Source organism: Drosophila nasuta, chromosome 2R (genome assembly GCF_023558535.2).
Source record: "Drosophila nasuta strain 15112-1781.00 chromosome 2R, ASM2355853v1, whole genome shotgun sequence".
Taxonomy (NCBI): Eukaryota; Metazoa; Arthropoda; class Insecta; order Diptera; family Drosophilidae; genus Drosophila; species Drosophila nasuta.
In genome coordinates, this window is record NC_083456.1 from 14545854 (window position 1) to 14559721 (window position 13868).

The 13868-nt window shown below is 40.2% G+C and overlaps 1 protein-coding gene across 5 annotated transcripts in view; it reads left to right on the plus strand.

The window, feature by feature from the left end:
* Positions 1-13868, plus strand: part of LOC132787655 (acetylcholinesterase) — a 35579-nt gene that overhangs the window by 411 nt on the left and 21300 nt on the right. For 2 of the 5 annotated variants that reach the window (XM_060794869.1, XM_060794868.1), the window contains exons 1-2: positions 937-1477; positions 11387-12493. In XM_060794869.1, the coding sequence (XP_060650852.1) occupies positions 12207-12493 (287 nt within the window). In that variant the 5' untranslated portion in view covers positions 937-1477; positions 11387-12206. Of the gene's footprint in view, positions 1-920; positions 1478-11386; positions 12494-13868 lie in introns of those variants that run through there. The other 3 variants (XM_060794866.1, XM_060794867.1, XM_060794865.1) reach the window with 3 other exon arrangements.

A 13868-nucleotide genomic window follows, 5' to 3' on the forward strand; every position in this document is an offset into this window, starting at 1 on the left:
AAGCGGATCTCTATATTTATTTCAATCCATATTTTATTTATTTATGTATGTGTCTGTGTGTATACATTGTCGAAAAAGTTTCAATAACATTTACTAAAGCTTCAATAAAAAGAAATGTTTCTGAGTGGGGTTATCAGCTCCTTCCGCCATCGAACGCAAAATGCTTGACAAATAAATAAACAAACGGCCACTAGAGATAATGAAATTTGGCTAGGCCCGAAAGCAGCCAGAGCAAGAGAGAGCAATAAAAACAACAAGAATATTAATATGGACAACAACAAGAACAGCAAAAGCCGCAAAATTTAAGGGGCAAAGAGAATCGTGGCGACAGCTACCAAAAGTTGCCAACAAAAACAAACAACAAACACAAAAAGAGAGCATGCAAAAAAAGCTTCTTGGCCATAATACTACTACTACTATTACAGCAGTAAAGGCTCAGAGCTGGTAAAGACCGAATCCGAAACAGAAACGGCGCAGCGACTTGACGTATAACAGTTTTTGAGAGCAACGAGAGACAAGAACAGTTTTCATAGCAACGCCACCGACTCGACGCTTCTAATAAGCATGAACGATGATGATGACCACTCGCAGCTACAGCGCACATTGGTTAAATGTTAGCTATAAAATAACAACAAATGATTACTTAAAGAAATTAGTTCGAATATTGTTCTTTAAACATAAAAAAGTGGGTTTTACAGTTAGAATCTGTTATTTATATTTTAATTTTTTATCTATTTATTGTTTTGAATTAGCATAGTTATAACATATCATTAAAAGCCACTGCGGTCACTGTGCGGTTTGCTGCCTGAGCTCGAAGTCCCGCGCGAGAGAGAAAAGCCGAGCGAAGAGAGAAAATCCGAGTGCAGGTCGTAATCCGTATGTTTTGTAGCACAGTTTAAAGTACGCATTGCGATGGTTTTTCATTTTAGTTTAGCTAGAGACATCGTCGTGTAACGAACAGAAGCTCTGCAAGCAACTGCACCTCATCGGCGTATCGACGGCAGAATACAGTGCGCAAAAAAATAAATTAAAACAAATATACAACAATATTAAAATAAAGAAACAGTACACAAATTCAATTTCCAAACAAGTGTATTTCTGTAACATTACGAGAAATACTCTCACTCTCCCACATCATAAACTCTCCATACAAATTCCTCTCTCCACACTCACACCAACATACAAACACACACATACTCAATCACATACTCACATATGTCGCATATGGCATATAAAGACTAAACTATATTTAGTTAGTGTTCTTGCGTGCGTTTGATTCTTAAGTTTTACATTATTGTGGCAAATATAGTGGCTGAAAAATATTGAAGAAAATCCCTGTGTACTAATAAAAGAAAATTCCAAATTTATTTAATTCCATCTGCAATAACAAATTTCAAAACGGAAATAGTAAACGAAAACAGTGTGATGTAGAAGAAATCATCGAATCTGAGTTTGTACCAAACGCACAAAGCTCAAGGTAAGTAAATACAGAGAATGCAAAATGTATGCGTACTGTGGCTGTTGCTGTTGTTCCTAACAAGTGGGCTGGATGCCAGTTATGAAACATCAATTTACGGCTTAAACCCCGTTATTATGTTGCCGATTTTTTGCATTTAACGATTTTTGATGAGTTCCTTGATCCGTAAAGTCTTTAGCAATTTGGAGCGCACACAGAGACACACAGGAACACGCATATATATTATATATATGTATATGTATAAACGATGCGCTGCCTTCGAAAAGAACAGGGGAAAGTGTGATACAAATTCATAATTTGGCTGTTTATGTACACATTGGCAATATGTATGTATATGTAAGGCACACACAGATACATACATGTACTATGAGAGTCTGCGAGTATTGGTGGTTTATCGAGTGGCGACGGCGACGGCGACGGCGACGACGACGGCGGCTGCCTCAATGTCTGCCAGCTTGAGCTACCTGTCTAAAAGCGAAAAGCGAGAAAAAAAGCAGCAGCAACAGCGAAAGCGAAATGTAGGATACCTACAGGCAGACACACACAGATATTTTCTTCTTTCATTTATTTATTTATTTTTTGTCGTTTCGTCTTTTTTCCTTTTTTTTTGGCACGTAGGCTCCATAACTTCCGCTCGGTCGGCTCACGCGCACACCTGTACTCACACTCATCTAAACATACCTGAGCATCACATTGTACATATGTGAGGAACATTTAAAATTCTGATGAAAAGACACTTTTTATTCGGTATACATTTTTTTTTTTGCTCGGGCTCTTCTCCGTTTACCTTTTATTTTGTTCCCCATTTACTGTTATCGCGATTACGTTACATACTCTTGTGTTTGTACTTTTAGTTAGCCTGCATAAATTGTAAATTGTAAATTTGGTGTTTAGGCTTTCTCACACACATTTCGTTTAAATTCAACTGTCGATTTATCACACTTAACCCCCAACAACAACAACAGTAACAAAAGCAACAACGATAATAAAAACCAGCACTAACACATCATTGTCATCATATCATCACTATGATGATCTCGCTGATTACAGAACACTGATTAGTTGCCGAGACTCATGCGATTGCGTGTGCGATTCCATTCTACACTATTTTGTTCTATTTTGTAGTGGTCTCTGTCTGCAAAACAAAACTATGATTACTCGTTTGTTCCGCACTGAACTGTCCATTCACATAGTTCAGTGTTCTGCGGTCCCAGCTGCAATTAGGGGCCTATCTACATTGTATGGTCACAGTCACAGATGCAAACATCTGACCAGCTAATACCATGTGGTAATCCATTTTGTTGGTTTTACGATAGCATCTTTCATATGTATGGTGGACTGCATTTTAGATTGAGATTTATGTGGATTTATGTGGTGCACACATAAAAATAAAAACATTTTTTTGAGTTTTTTTTTACCGTTTTTCTTTTGTTTGGATTTATACATTTTTGCATCTCTTTTAATTGCGGGTAAGTCCATTGCATTCCAAACAGTTAGAGAGATTAAGAATTAAAATATATAATCTGCAACGAATTTCAACTCTTTTTAAAGCCTGTTTCGCAGAGTAAAGAGTGAAAAATAAAATGAGGATTCTCTTGGGGTTCACAAGAAAAGAGAAATGTTTTTTTTTTGTTTATCCCCTGAGTGAGAATTGGATGATACAATCACAGATGATATGATTGTCATTCATATCTGGAATTGGACTGCAGTTGACTTCCGCTTAGCATCGCATGAGAGCAGTTCAAAGGCATTTTGCAGCATGCCACACAATTGCATGCACAATGCAACGTTCATTTGCACACAATAACCATTTGTTGCACATCCCTCCCAATCAATCCCCATCCAGCCATAGAAATGCGTGCGGGACGACAGCAGACAAATCATTTTTGCTCATTCCAAAGCGCACAAATTAAGCGGAGCGGAGATTGCTTCAGGTCCGGGGTCTGATTTGTTCGTATTGTTGAGACTTTTGCCGTGTCACGTCATCAGTTGCACTTCCAACTAAGTCTGTACTCTCTCTCTCTTTATCTACGTACATATTATATATACATATGCATATATGGATATCATATCACAGTAAGCAACCCATCACCCCTAATGTGGCACATGCAACTGCATATACGTACATATGTGTCTACGTCCAAGCTGCCAGATTTAATTGAATCAATTTTTATAATATTAACTTACAAAGGAGAACTTTACCGTGGGAGCTATGGCTTTAAAAATAAAATAAGCAAATTCCAAAGTCTCGCCCTCCCCTTCAGCTTCTGTCTTGTTCTCTCAGCCTCAGTCTATTTTTCCCCCCTTTATTATTTTTTTCAATGTTGAGAGCCACAAAAAGCGGAGCACAAATCACACAAAATAAAGAGCACAAAGGCACAAAGCTTAAAGCGTGAAACACTTGAGAATTGTTTTGCACTTTTATTTTTGTTTGCTTTTTCCCTTCTTCTGTTCTGTTGTTGTTGTTGCTTTCTTTCATTTCTTTTATTTTCTTGTATTTCTTCGACGAAAAATGTAGGAAAAATATTTTGCGCTTGCTCGACTCAACGGGATTTCGTTGGCTCAAATATTATATTTTTCTTTCGCTGAGCGTCCCCCTTGGGCCACGGAGCACTTTGAGTTTGAGTTTTTGTGTGTGTGAGTGTGAGTGTGATGTGGATTTGTCCTTTTGCTTGGCGTGTTCTGAAATCGAGCAACACATAAAATTCATATTTGGCAAGAAGCACATAAAAAATATGCAAATAAAATGTCATTAAACAATGAAAAGGACAAACGAGCAGGCGAACCAAATAAAAAAAATAGAAAAAAAAACAATACTTAAACTTAGCATAATACCCTAAGTTAAATACAGTGGGAGTATTCACATTCAATTATATTAAAGATTAACAAAGAATCTATCTATAATCCGTAGCTAAAAAATGTTTGCACAACAAACACAGGGTATTGCAAAAAACGAATCATTCGATGGTTGGCGCAGCATTAAAACGCAATTTTATTGCATGTCCTTGGGGGGGTATTGGAACGGCGTTGCCATCATTGTCTTAAGGACAACAATGACGGCAGGCGACGACAGCCCGACAACGCAGCAAACATAGAACCATCGAGGCAGAACTAAAAGGACAAAAAAAAGAAGAGAACTACTGTTGTTTAGCATTAGTTTTATGTTGTATTTTTTTTCTTCTGTTTGCTGTTCCCTTTTATATGTCTCTGCACTGGCTACTTTTATTGTTTCTCAGTTTGTTTTCCCTGCGGCCATTGCCTGGCGATAATAATACGATTTGTTGTCTACTGCAGGCTCATTAGATTTTATTGGTTTCTCTATTGAAATACAGTTGCAGTTTATACGCTTAGTTTCTGTTGGGGCGAGGTTTTTAAACCAGAGAATTAAAGCGATTGTGTTGTAGAAACAGGATTTTATTTTAAAGTTGAATTTTGAATATTATTTAATTCATTTCAACTAGCATTCAAAGTGAACGAAATATTCGCGTTTTTACATACAGATAATCACTTGCAGATACATATGACAAACACTACATGTGAGATACTATATACATAAATATGTATGTATGTATTTACTCGCGAGCTGTGCTGGGAATAAAAATGCCTGCTTGGGCATAAAAAGTAGCCAAGGGTAAAATAAAAGCCAGAACCAAATGCCGTATGTGGCAGTCAAAAGGAGGAAAACCTGAAGTTCTGTTGCGTCTTTGGGAATACGCGTCGTATGCGCGATTCTGCTAGGTTTTTCCACGAAAATCGGGCTCTTGTTGTTATCATTTCTGTTGTTATTTTGACTTTAAGTCGAGCATAGATTAAAGCTCAGCTGATTTACTTACTTGACGGTGGCATTAACGTGTTTAATAATCCATTTTGTAGCTTCAGCGAAGCTTAACAGATTTAATTGGGTTGCAACTGCAGGAGACACTTAATATTCGCGATGTTAACACAGATATTTATTGCTGCGTATAATTTATTAATTAATAAATCATTTTGTTTACTTTTGCCAGTTTGCCGTTTTTGCTGTTTACTCTGTGGAGTAATTACGTAAATTTGACTAATTGACAAGCGTCAAATAAATATAAATAATAGAGACATAATTGTAATTATCGTTTCAAATAAAAAAAGAAACAATAACAACAACAGCGAAAGCGAAAGCATAGGAGAGGAACATGAGGAATGTAATTGCAGCAGATGCCAATTAAATTTCCATTTAAAAACCCACGCGCCTTTTTTTGTCTTTGTGGCCATAATCTGCCTGCCAGTTCCAACGTTTCGTTTTGCTGCGAAAATTCAATTGAATAAGTCAGGCAAATGCACACGAGCGAAAGAGTCATCGAGTTGTCGAGTCAACGAGTCGATGAGTAGATGAGTAGACGCCCAGTTTTGCAGTTGCAAAACTTCCAGTTGGCAGCTCCCTGTGCAGAGTGCGACCCTTAATGCACTGATTATCGTAATAGACAGCCCAATTAAAACTCTTACGCTGCTCTGAACATAATTATGCCATAACATCATTATCAGCGTTCTCATCATCATTATTGTTGTTTTAGAGGCGAATCATTGATGCGTGATGTTGATAGTGCATTATTATTCATAACCAAGTCAAATAACTCAAACTGCCGGAACTTAATATACAATTTGCGGCTATGCATGTGGCATATGGTGTGTGGCGTGTGGCGTGTGGCACGTGGCGTATGCTTGATACGGTTTGCCAAAAAGCCCGATGCTGATATTTCGAGTAATTAGTCTCAAATGGTGCCTGAAGAACAAACGATGACATTTTCCACATCCTTTGTGTGTGTTGATTTTATGGCCTGGAAGCAACATCTCATCTCTGCAATATTATAGTATACCATATAGTACAGCTTCCGCATGCACATTACAGATTTGATTCGCCATTTGCTTATGCTGTGACGTCACGAGTTGGGTCACGCTTTTGGCTCCTTTGTATGTCTGCCCTTTGGCAGCTGCTTTCATTTCTTGCGTCATTTCATATGAAAGCAGCTTTCACATTTGACATTTCACAGAATCACAGGCAGAGCAGCAGCAAAAGAAGAATATGTCGTCCCCGATGGCGACACTTAATAATCGTCTTGATGGCCTGGGCATAAAACAAAAGCACAACTGTAACAAAAACAAATTCGAATTGGTCAACTTGGCGTATACGTTATTTAGTTGTTGCTTGATCGATGCTATCGGAGTTTATTTTGAGTCCATTGCCAAAGTTTTCTAGAATACTTGTTTATGCCACTCTAAATTGTAAAATTTTCAGCTTTAATGCAATTCATTTATCGTTGTTAAATGCCCGCAATGCATCATATTGCATCCATTCATTACTCATTCATCATATATTTGATGCACTTGAATGCCATAAAAGCAGCAACGTCATTTATTTTTCGAGTCAAGAGTTTGGCGCACGTTTTAGGGTCGTGCGTCGCTTATGTACGTGCCTCGTTGGTCGTGCCAGCGCATTTACTTAATAAAAAGTTGGGCAGACGTACCATATTCGCCCTCTGGCAGGTGGCTGGTGGCTGGTGGCTGGTAGCTGGTGGCAGGTGCCAGGCGCCGGGAATCAAGAGTCAGCCAGGAGTGCCAGGCGGGGGACGGAGTGCAAAGCGTCGCAGTCAAAAATGGCGGCTGCTGTTGGCAGTTGACTTGTTCACATTTATTTGATTATTGATTTTCACTGGTAGCGTTCTCGGCGATGGCTTTAAGTGCAACACCGGCAACGGCTTTGGAACTGCCACCTCCCTGAGTAACTCGAGACCCGAGTAACTCACACATACACACACACACAGTCGCATATACACAAAGAGAAGTGGGCACGTGGGCGTTGCGAAGCCGCTCGAGATTCGCATATGTCTTCGACTCGGCAGCTAGAAACGGTGATATCATCAAGGTCAGTTCCACAAATGAGCCAAAAGCAAACGGTGGGCAAAAAGCGAAAGCAAAAACAGAAAAAATTAAAACAAAAAGCCTGAATACCCCTACTCACACACATAGGTCGCACTAAATTGAGCGTCTCAGCGTTAACGAGCGCCAACGGCGCCGGCAGTGGCGTCGAGCCACTAAAGTCGTGGCCGGACGTAGCCACGCGGCACTTGTTTAATGATGGGTCACATCTCCCCCTCCTCCGCCGCTTTCTCCTCTTCCTCCTTCCTTGTCGCCGTGTCCACATCTGCCACATGCGGCGCGACGGTGTCGAGCAATAAACGGCAAGCGCCAAGCAAATTCCTCTGGTTGCTGCCCTCTGCCCCAGCGTTTACCCTGCTGTTGTTTTGTGTTGCTGGCTGTGTATTTGCATTCTGAAAAATAATCCAGCGCTTAACTCGCTCAGATCGCATCATTTCGAAATTGTCTATATACTTGAGTAAATCTAACTGAAACATTGAGCAAGAAGATTAACTTGTTAGCAAAGCTTAAATAGCTGCAATGTCGATTTGCAGTGTGTTGGACATATTTCGCAAAGTTTTTGATTTAATTTGAAATTGCGCAATAAATCAATTTTTTGCCGACAGGCTATTTCATTTTCGAAATGTCAAACACACATTTTTATACCCTGTGCACAGTAGGTGAATGAGAAACAGTATGCTAGTCTGGAAAACACAGTTGAATAGGATGAACAAACGATATTTTATACAGGATATGTTGGCAAGCTGGCAAACCTCTTTTCGTTGTTCTTGGTTTTCTTTTGTGTGTGCTTTATTTTATGAGCCGCTCAAAGCGAATAGAAACATTTGTTTCGTGTGCTCGTTTCGATTTGTGCCACGCCTGCGTATTTATTTTATAGTCCGCCTGGCGCCAGGCATTTGGCTAATGGCTGCAACTTGTGCCACTGCCTGAAAAGGTCAACTGCAATCCCACCAACCACCAAAGGCAGTCGACGCGAGCAACGACAGCCTGCGATTCAATCAGTTTGCTTGAGATAAGATGAAAGCACTTAGAGTAAACATCGGGGGATGGGAAGAGGAATGGGAAACGAGATGAGTGAGAGATGTCTGTTAGATAGTTACACAACAAATCACTTAAAAGTAAACAAAAGACACAATCGTCAGACAGTGATTGGTGCAGCGGCGGATGGCAATCAATTATTTTTAGAATTGCTTAAATGCTCAGCGTTGGCCAAAAGTAAACGATGTCCCTGGAAAATTGTATCAAAATTATAAGCAAGTCTAACAGGCATCTGTATCTCTTTGAGACACACTTTTTCGATAGAGCTGCTACCCCCTGCCTCCATCCAACTGCTGGTGAGGCAAACCCTCTTCAACTCATCAATTAAAACTATAGACTTTTATACCAGCTGGGACAACACACTGGCAGAACGTGAACTTCAGTAAACGAAAACACAAACACAAACACGGGCATCCTATTTTCCATTCCCATTCCCTTTCCCACTCCCACCTTCCTTACCTCACATTCACTTTTCGCTAACCCAATTGTTTTCGTTGCCGTCGCCGTATTCGCCGCCTCGTTTACCCTTTGACTTTCAGAGTTCGTTGCTAGCTGTTGTGTATCTTTTTCGGCAGGTGAAATTCGCAAAACTCTGAAAACGAAAGCAAACAAAACAAACAAATAGGAGGACAGGTGGAATGGGGTCAGCGAGCAGCCCAACCTTTATTCGGGTGACCTTTGTACACAGCCAAGCTGACACCCATCATTCGCCACCCCCTCCCGAAAACCGCGCCAATATTTCACCTGTGCACCAGCGTCCTTGTCATCATCATCACCATCGTCAGCCTATTCACCTTCCCTCCAAATGCGCTCTTGCAAACTTTGAAAATTATAATTTAATTTGAATGTCATTAAAATTTGTGCGGCTTGCGCTTACTCTGCACCCCGCACCCCGCGCCTATAATCTGCCAATTCTCAAACTCTATACGATTCCCACCCTCGTTCGGGAATAAAAACTAGCATTCTAAATTAATGTGATTTGATACATGGACGCCTAGATAAGATGATTTGAATTCCCAGTTTCTTATGAATTCCCAAGCAAAGTGCTTTGCTTAGTCTATCCGGAATTATGACGTTTAATGTAATCAAGAGTTTTGCTGGCATAGCAAAAACTGTGGGCACATAAATTGTATGTGCCATAAAAATTAAATAAAATAAACGAAACTTAATTTCAACGTGACACTGCGTTCCATATTTTATACTCAACTCAATCCTCCTCCCCTGAGCGGCCAGCATAAAAAATGCGCATTTTTATGAAAATAAAAAAAAAGAGAAAAGTTTTTGTGAAACTGCCAAGTGGAAGAGCTGGGAAACAGCAAACGACGCAGAAAAACTGCTGCGACCGCAAGAAATTAAGGAAATATTCACTTAGACACTACGCCTTATCTATAGGTGGCAGTCGCTTTGCAACTAAAAGCACTGAGAGGCTTTAGAAAAAGGAAAACTTTCTGAGATGGGCAACAATTTTCACTGTCTTGAGACCCGCATGGAAAACTGCTGTTGTCAACTTTTCTTTCTGGAAAAGAACTGCAGCTGAAATGCAAATACAACTTCTTAAGTAGAATTTGTTTATAGCTTTAAGTAAATTGTTTGTATAAAAATTACACGCAACATTTTAATGCAGTTGTTAAATAAATAATATACAAACAAAGAAATTATTATTGTAATGAAATTCTTGTGTGCTTTTTAAATAAGGAATGTCCGAATGTAATTAATTTCAAGATGGTATTCTGAAACGTCTTTTGTTGAAAATTGAGCTAAATTGGCTCAAAGAAATGCAGTAGGAGCCGCATTAGGGCGACTTAATGCCATTTTAATTGTACTGCAAAATAACATTTAAATTAGTGCGGCGCGGCGCCAGGAAGTACTAGACAGTGGCAAGGAGCTAGTGGTGGCAAGTGGAGTTATTATGCCCAACAAGTGAGGACGAAGACGGGGAGGAGAACTGCCACGACAGGCAGTAAGAATATAAGGGCTAATGGGCCGCCATCATGCAAGGCAGTCTGCTCTGAATCGTGTCCTCCGGTTGCATTTGTAACAAAAGCGCCAGAGTACGTCAAGGACAAGGCATGGGAAACTAATAAAAAAAAACATATACATACATATATATACAGTATGTTTTTGGCTACTTGGATAATGCGGCTTGCCACGAAATGGCAAACCCCCAAAAAATGCAGCTTCTGGGACAATTATACTCGAGACTTGTGGCAGGAAATTGAAGTGTTTAGCTATTGTAAAATACAAGCATTAAATCATTAATTTCCCAGCTTGTATTTCTCTTGTGTTAATGCATTTAAAAAAATGGGTTTCCTTGGGTTTTTGTTTTGTTGCTTTGATGTTTATGGCTGTTGCAGCTTGCTGTAATTGACAATTCAAGAGACTCTAAAGCTAAAATGTAAGAAAATATGAGTATGAAAATATATTTAACGATGTTGCTGCCTGGCAAAGGATACAAGGATAGAAACAGCCGCCTTAGAAAACGATACTCAGCACTTGAGTGCAGTAGTGAGTGGCCCTGATATGAACGTAAACCTGTGTGAATATGTGTGTGTGAGTGGTTAGATGAGCGATGTGAGATGTGGGCTGAGTGGGTTAGGCACTCAAAACTTTGAATACAAACTCAGACCGAGAACGAGGCAGCCTCCAATTTTCTTTGCTTTTCACTATTGCATTTCTGCTCGAGTGGTAAACATGTACACACAGACACATACACACACACACACTCGTACACTTGCATCTAGAAGCGCAAACACACCTAAATATTGTAGCATACAAACGGGGGCAACCGACAAGCACCCAAGTCAAGTCAACATGCACTTGTGAAACGGCAACAGCAACAGCAAAACAGAAAAAAGTAAAAATTAAGCTGACTAGCGAGGCATACAACAGCAGCAGCAGCAGCAGCAGCAGCTGTGGCAACTGGGGAAACTAAGACAAATAACTTAATGCCTTTTCTATTTGCAGTTCAAACAATAGCGTGGCAGCGGGGCCAAGCGGAGGTAGCGCACAGGAGACGCAACAAAAGTGCAACAGCTGCACAAAACTGGAAACTAAAAACTGAAACAAAAGCCCAAAAGTCAAAGTAAACCCAGACAGGCAAATACAAAAACGAAAAAGACAGAGAGAAAGAGAAAGAGAGAACGAGCGAAAAGGAGAGAGTGAGTGAGCGAGAGAGAGAAAGCAGAGATAGAGAGACAGAAAAGCTGCTAGCGTAGAGTGCTGGAAGAATGTGTAGTGCAGAGTCCACACGGCAGCTTAAAGTGGCAACAACAGCAGCAGCAGCAACAGCAGTAGCAGTGGCAGCAACAAACACAACCGGATAATAAGCATAAGGGGCCAAGAACACCAGCGACAGCAACAGCAACAGTAACAACGAAATCAGCAGCAGCAGCAGCGACTGCAACGAGTGTGACAAGTATTTGCGGTAGGCTGCAGGGTGCGGAGCGCAGGCCGATCCGACGAACTAAAGCCGCCAAGGGAAAAAGCAATAATCACATAAAACCACAAATCCGAAACCAAATCCAAAGCCAAAAAGAGAAAAACTAAAGTGAAGTCTACAGCACAGAAAAAACAGCAGCAGAATCAAAGCCAAGCGGCTAGTGGCAAGTTGCAAGTGCCAAGTGGAGAGTGACAAGTGGCAAGTGCAACTGTGTGAGTGACGTCACACGCCGCTAAGTAGGACACTCGGGCGGCAAAACGTAAATTTCGTTATTTTGTTGGCAGCACTCGCATCCTCCGCAGTCGCAATCGCATTCGCACTCGCATTTGCATTCACATCCGCGCAATGGTCTCTCGGTTGAGCCTGCAGTCGCTGGCCGCGGCGCTCTTCGTGCTGTCGCTACGACTGAGCTGCGTGTGCGGCGTCATTGATCGCCTGGTGGTGCAAACAACCTCCGGGCCGGTGCGCGGTCGCTCGGTGACGGTGCAGGGCCGCGAAGTGCATGTCTACACGGGAATACCATACGCCAAGCCGCCCGTCGACGATTTGCGCTTTCGCAAGCCGGTTCCGGCGGAGCCCTGGCATGGCGTTTTGGATGCCACCCGCTTGTCGGCGACCTGCGTTCAGGAGCGGTAAGTGGCGCGAGGAAATGGGTGGGGGTTGGGTGGCTGGGATTGCAGCTTTGCAGATGTAGTTGACCTAGAATTCAGACCGGCCCCGGACCGGATATGGTAGCTGTTGACCTAACTGTTGCTAGTGACGTCATCGCGAACATCCGTGCAGCATTTACGCGAGCAAAATGCCGGTCAACTGCAAATTGATAAGCCAATTTATATAACAGGCCAAACATATTGCCACATAAATTATAATTTGAATTCAAATCAATTTAAAGTGCCAAGACCGAAAAGCAATAGGCTTGAAAGTTAATACTAGAGCATCATCATACGCATTGTGTATACGCACTTTATTTCTCACTTCATGTTTTTTTTTTCAATAAAATATTTTATATTTAAATCTATTTGAAACACTAAGTACAAATAACGGCAAAACATTAATATATAGTATTTCAGATGAAATTATCGATATTGTTCCCATTTCGTATACGCAATTTACTATCCGTGTTGCAAAGCTTTGCCATACAAATTTATGTAGCATACTTTTGGGGGTATTATTTTATCGAAAAGCATATAGAATGGGAAGATCCAAATAGATTAAATGAAATTACCATTTTGTCATTTTTTGTGTGTCGTATTAATATTTTCTGATAGAATATATAATATACTATTTTAAAATTCGAAACTCTGAATGTACATTGCATATACGCATCTTGATTTCTACTTTGAAATATATATTTCGCCTCATACATAATAATTTGCGGGAATTAATTCATAAAGCTTTCAGTTAATTGTTAAAAATTATTTGTTTCGCTTTATTGGTACTAATTAATAAAGCACTCCATAAATTCTTTTATGCGTATTTTAACTCTGTTAATAAGTCTGTCAATAAAATAATATCGACACTGTTCAGAAAGTTCTTGCGAAACTGTATTTCGTTTGGTCGATATTTTCGGAATGAATGCATAAACGAGTGGCAAAATAAATAAAGGTTCGCCATTATTTAAATAGTTAAGAATTAGTTCAGAGTTGCCTAAGTTTTACTATACCTTTAACTTGAATCTTCTATTGTCATTGGACGGTGTCAGAATTCTCACGGACCAATCGTTAAAAGCAGCTTAAACTTTGTCCGAACACAAAGTCCAATAAAATTGTAAAAATATCTAATTTGCCAGAGACCACACAAAGATATCATTGTCTGTATTATGTGTGTGTGTGTGTGTCAGTGTTGTATAACGGAAATTAGACAAATATAGAGATAGAGACAGAGAAGAATCGCCTTTTCCGGTTGGTTATAAATTACTTTTATGCGAAGTGGTAAAGTTAATTTCAATTGACACGAAACCAAACACACCTACATAATGGAACAATCGGACATGCGTAAATGTGTGTG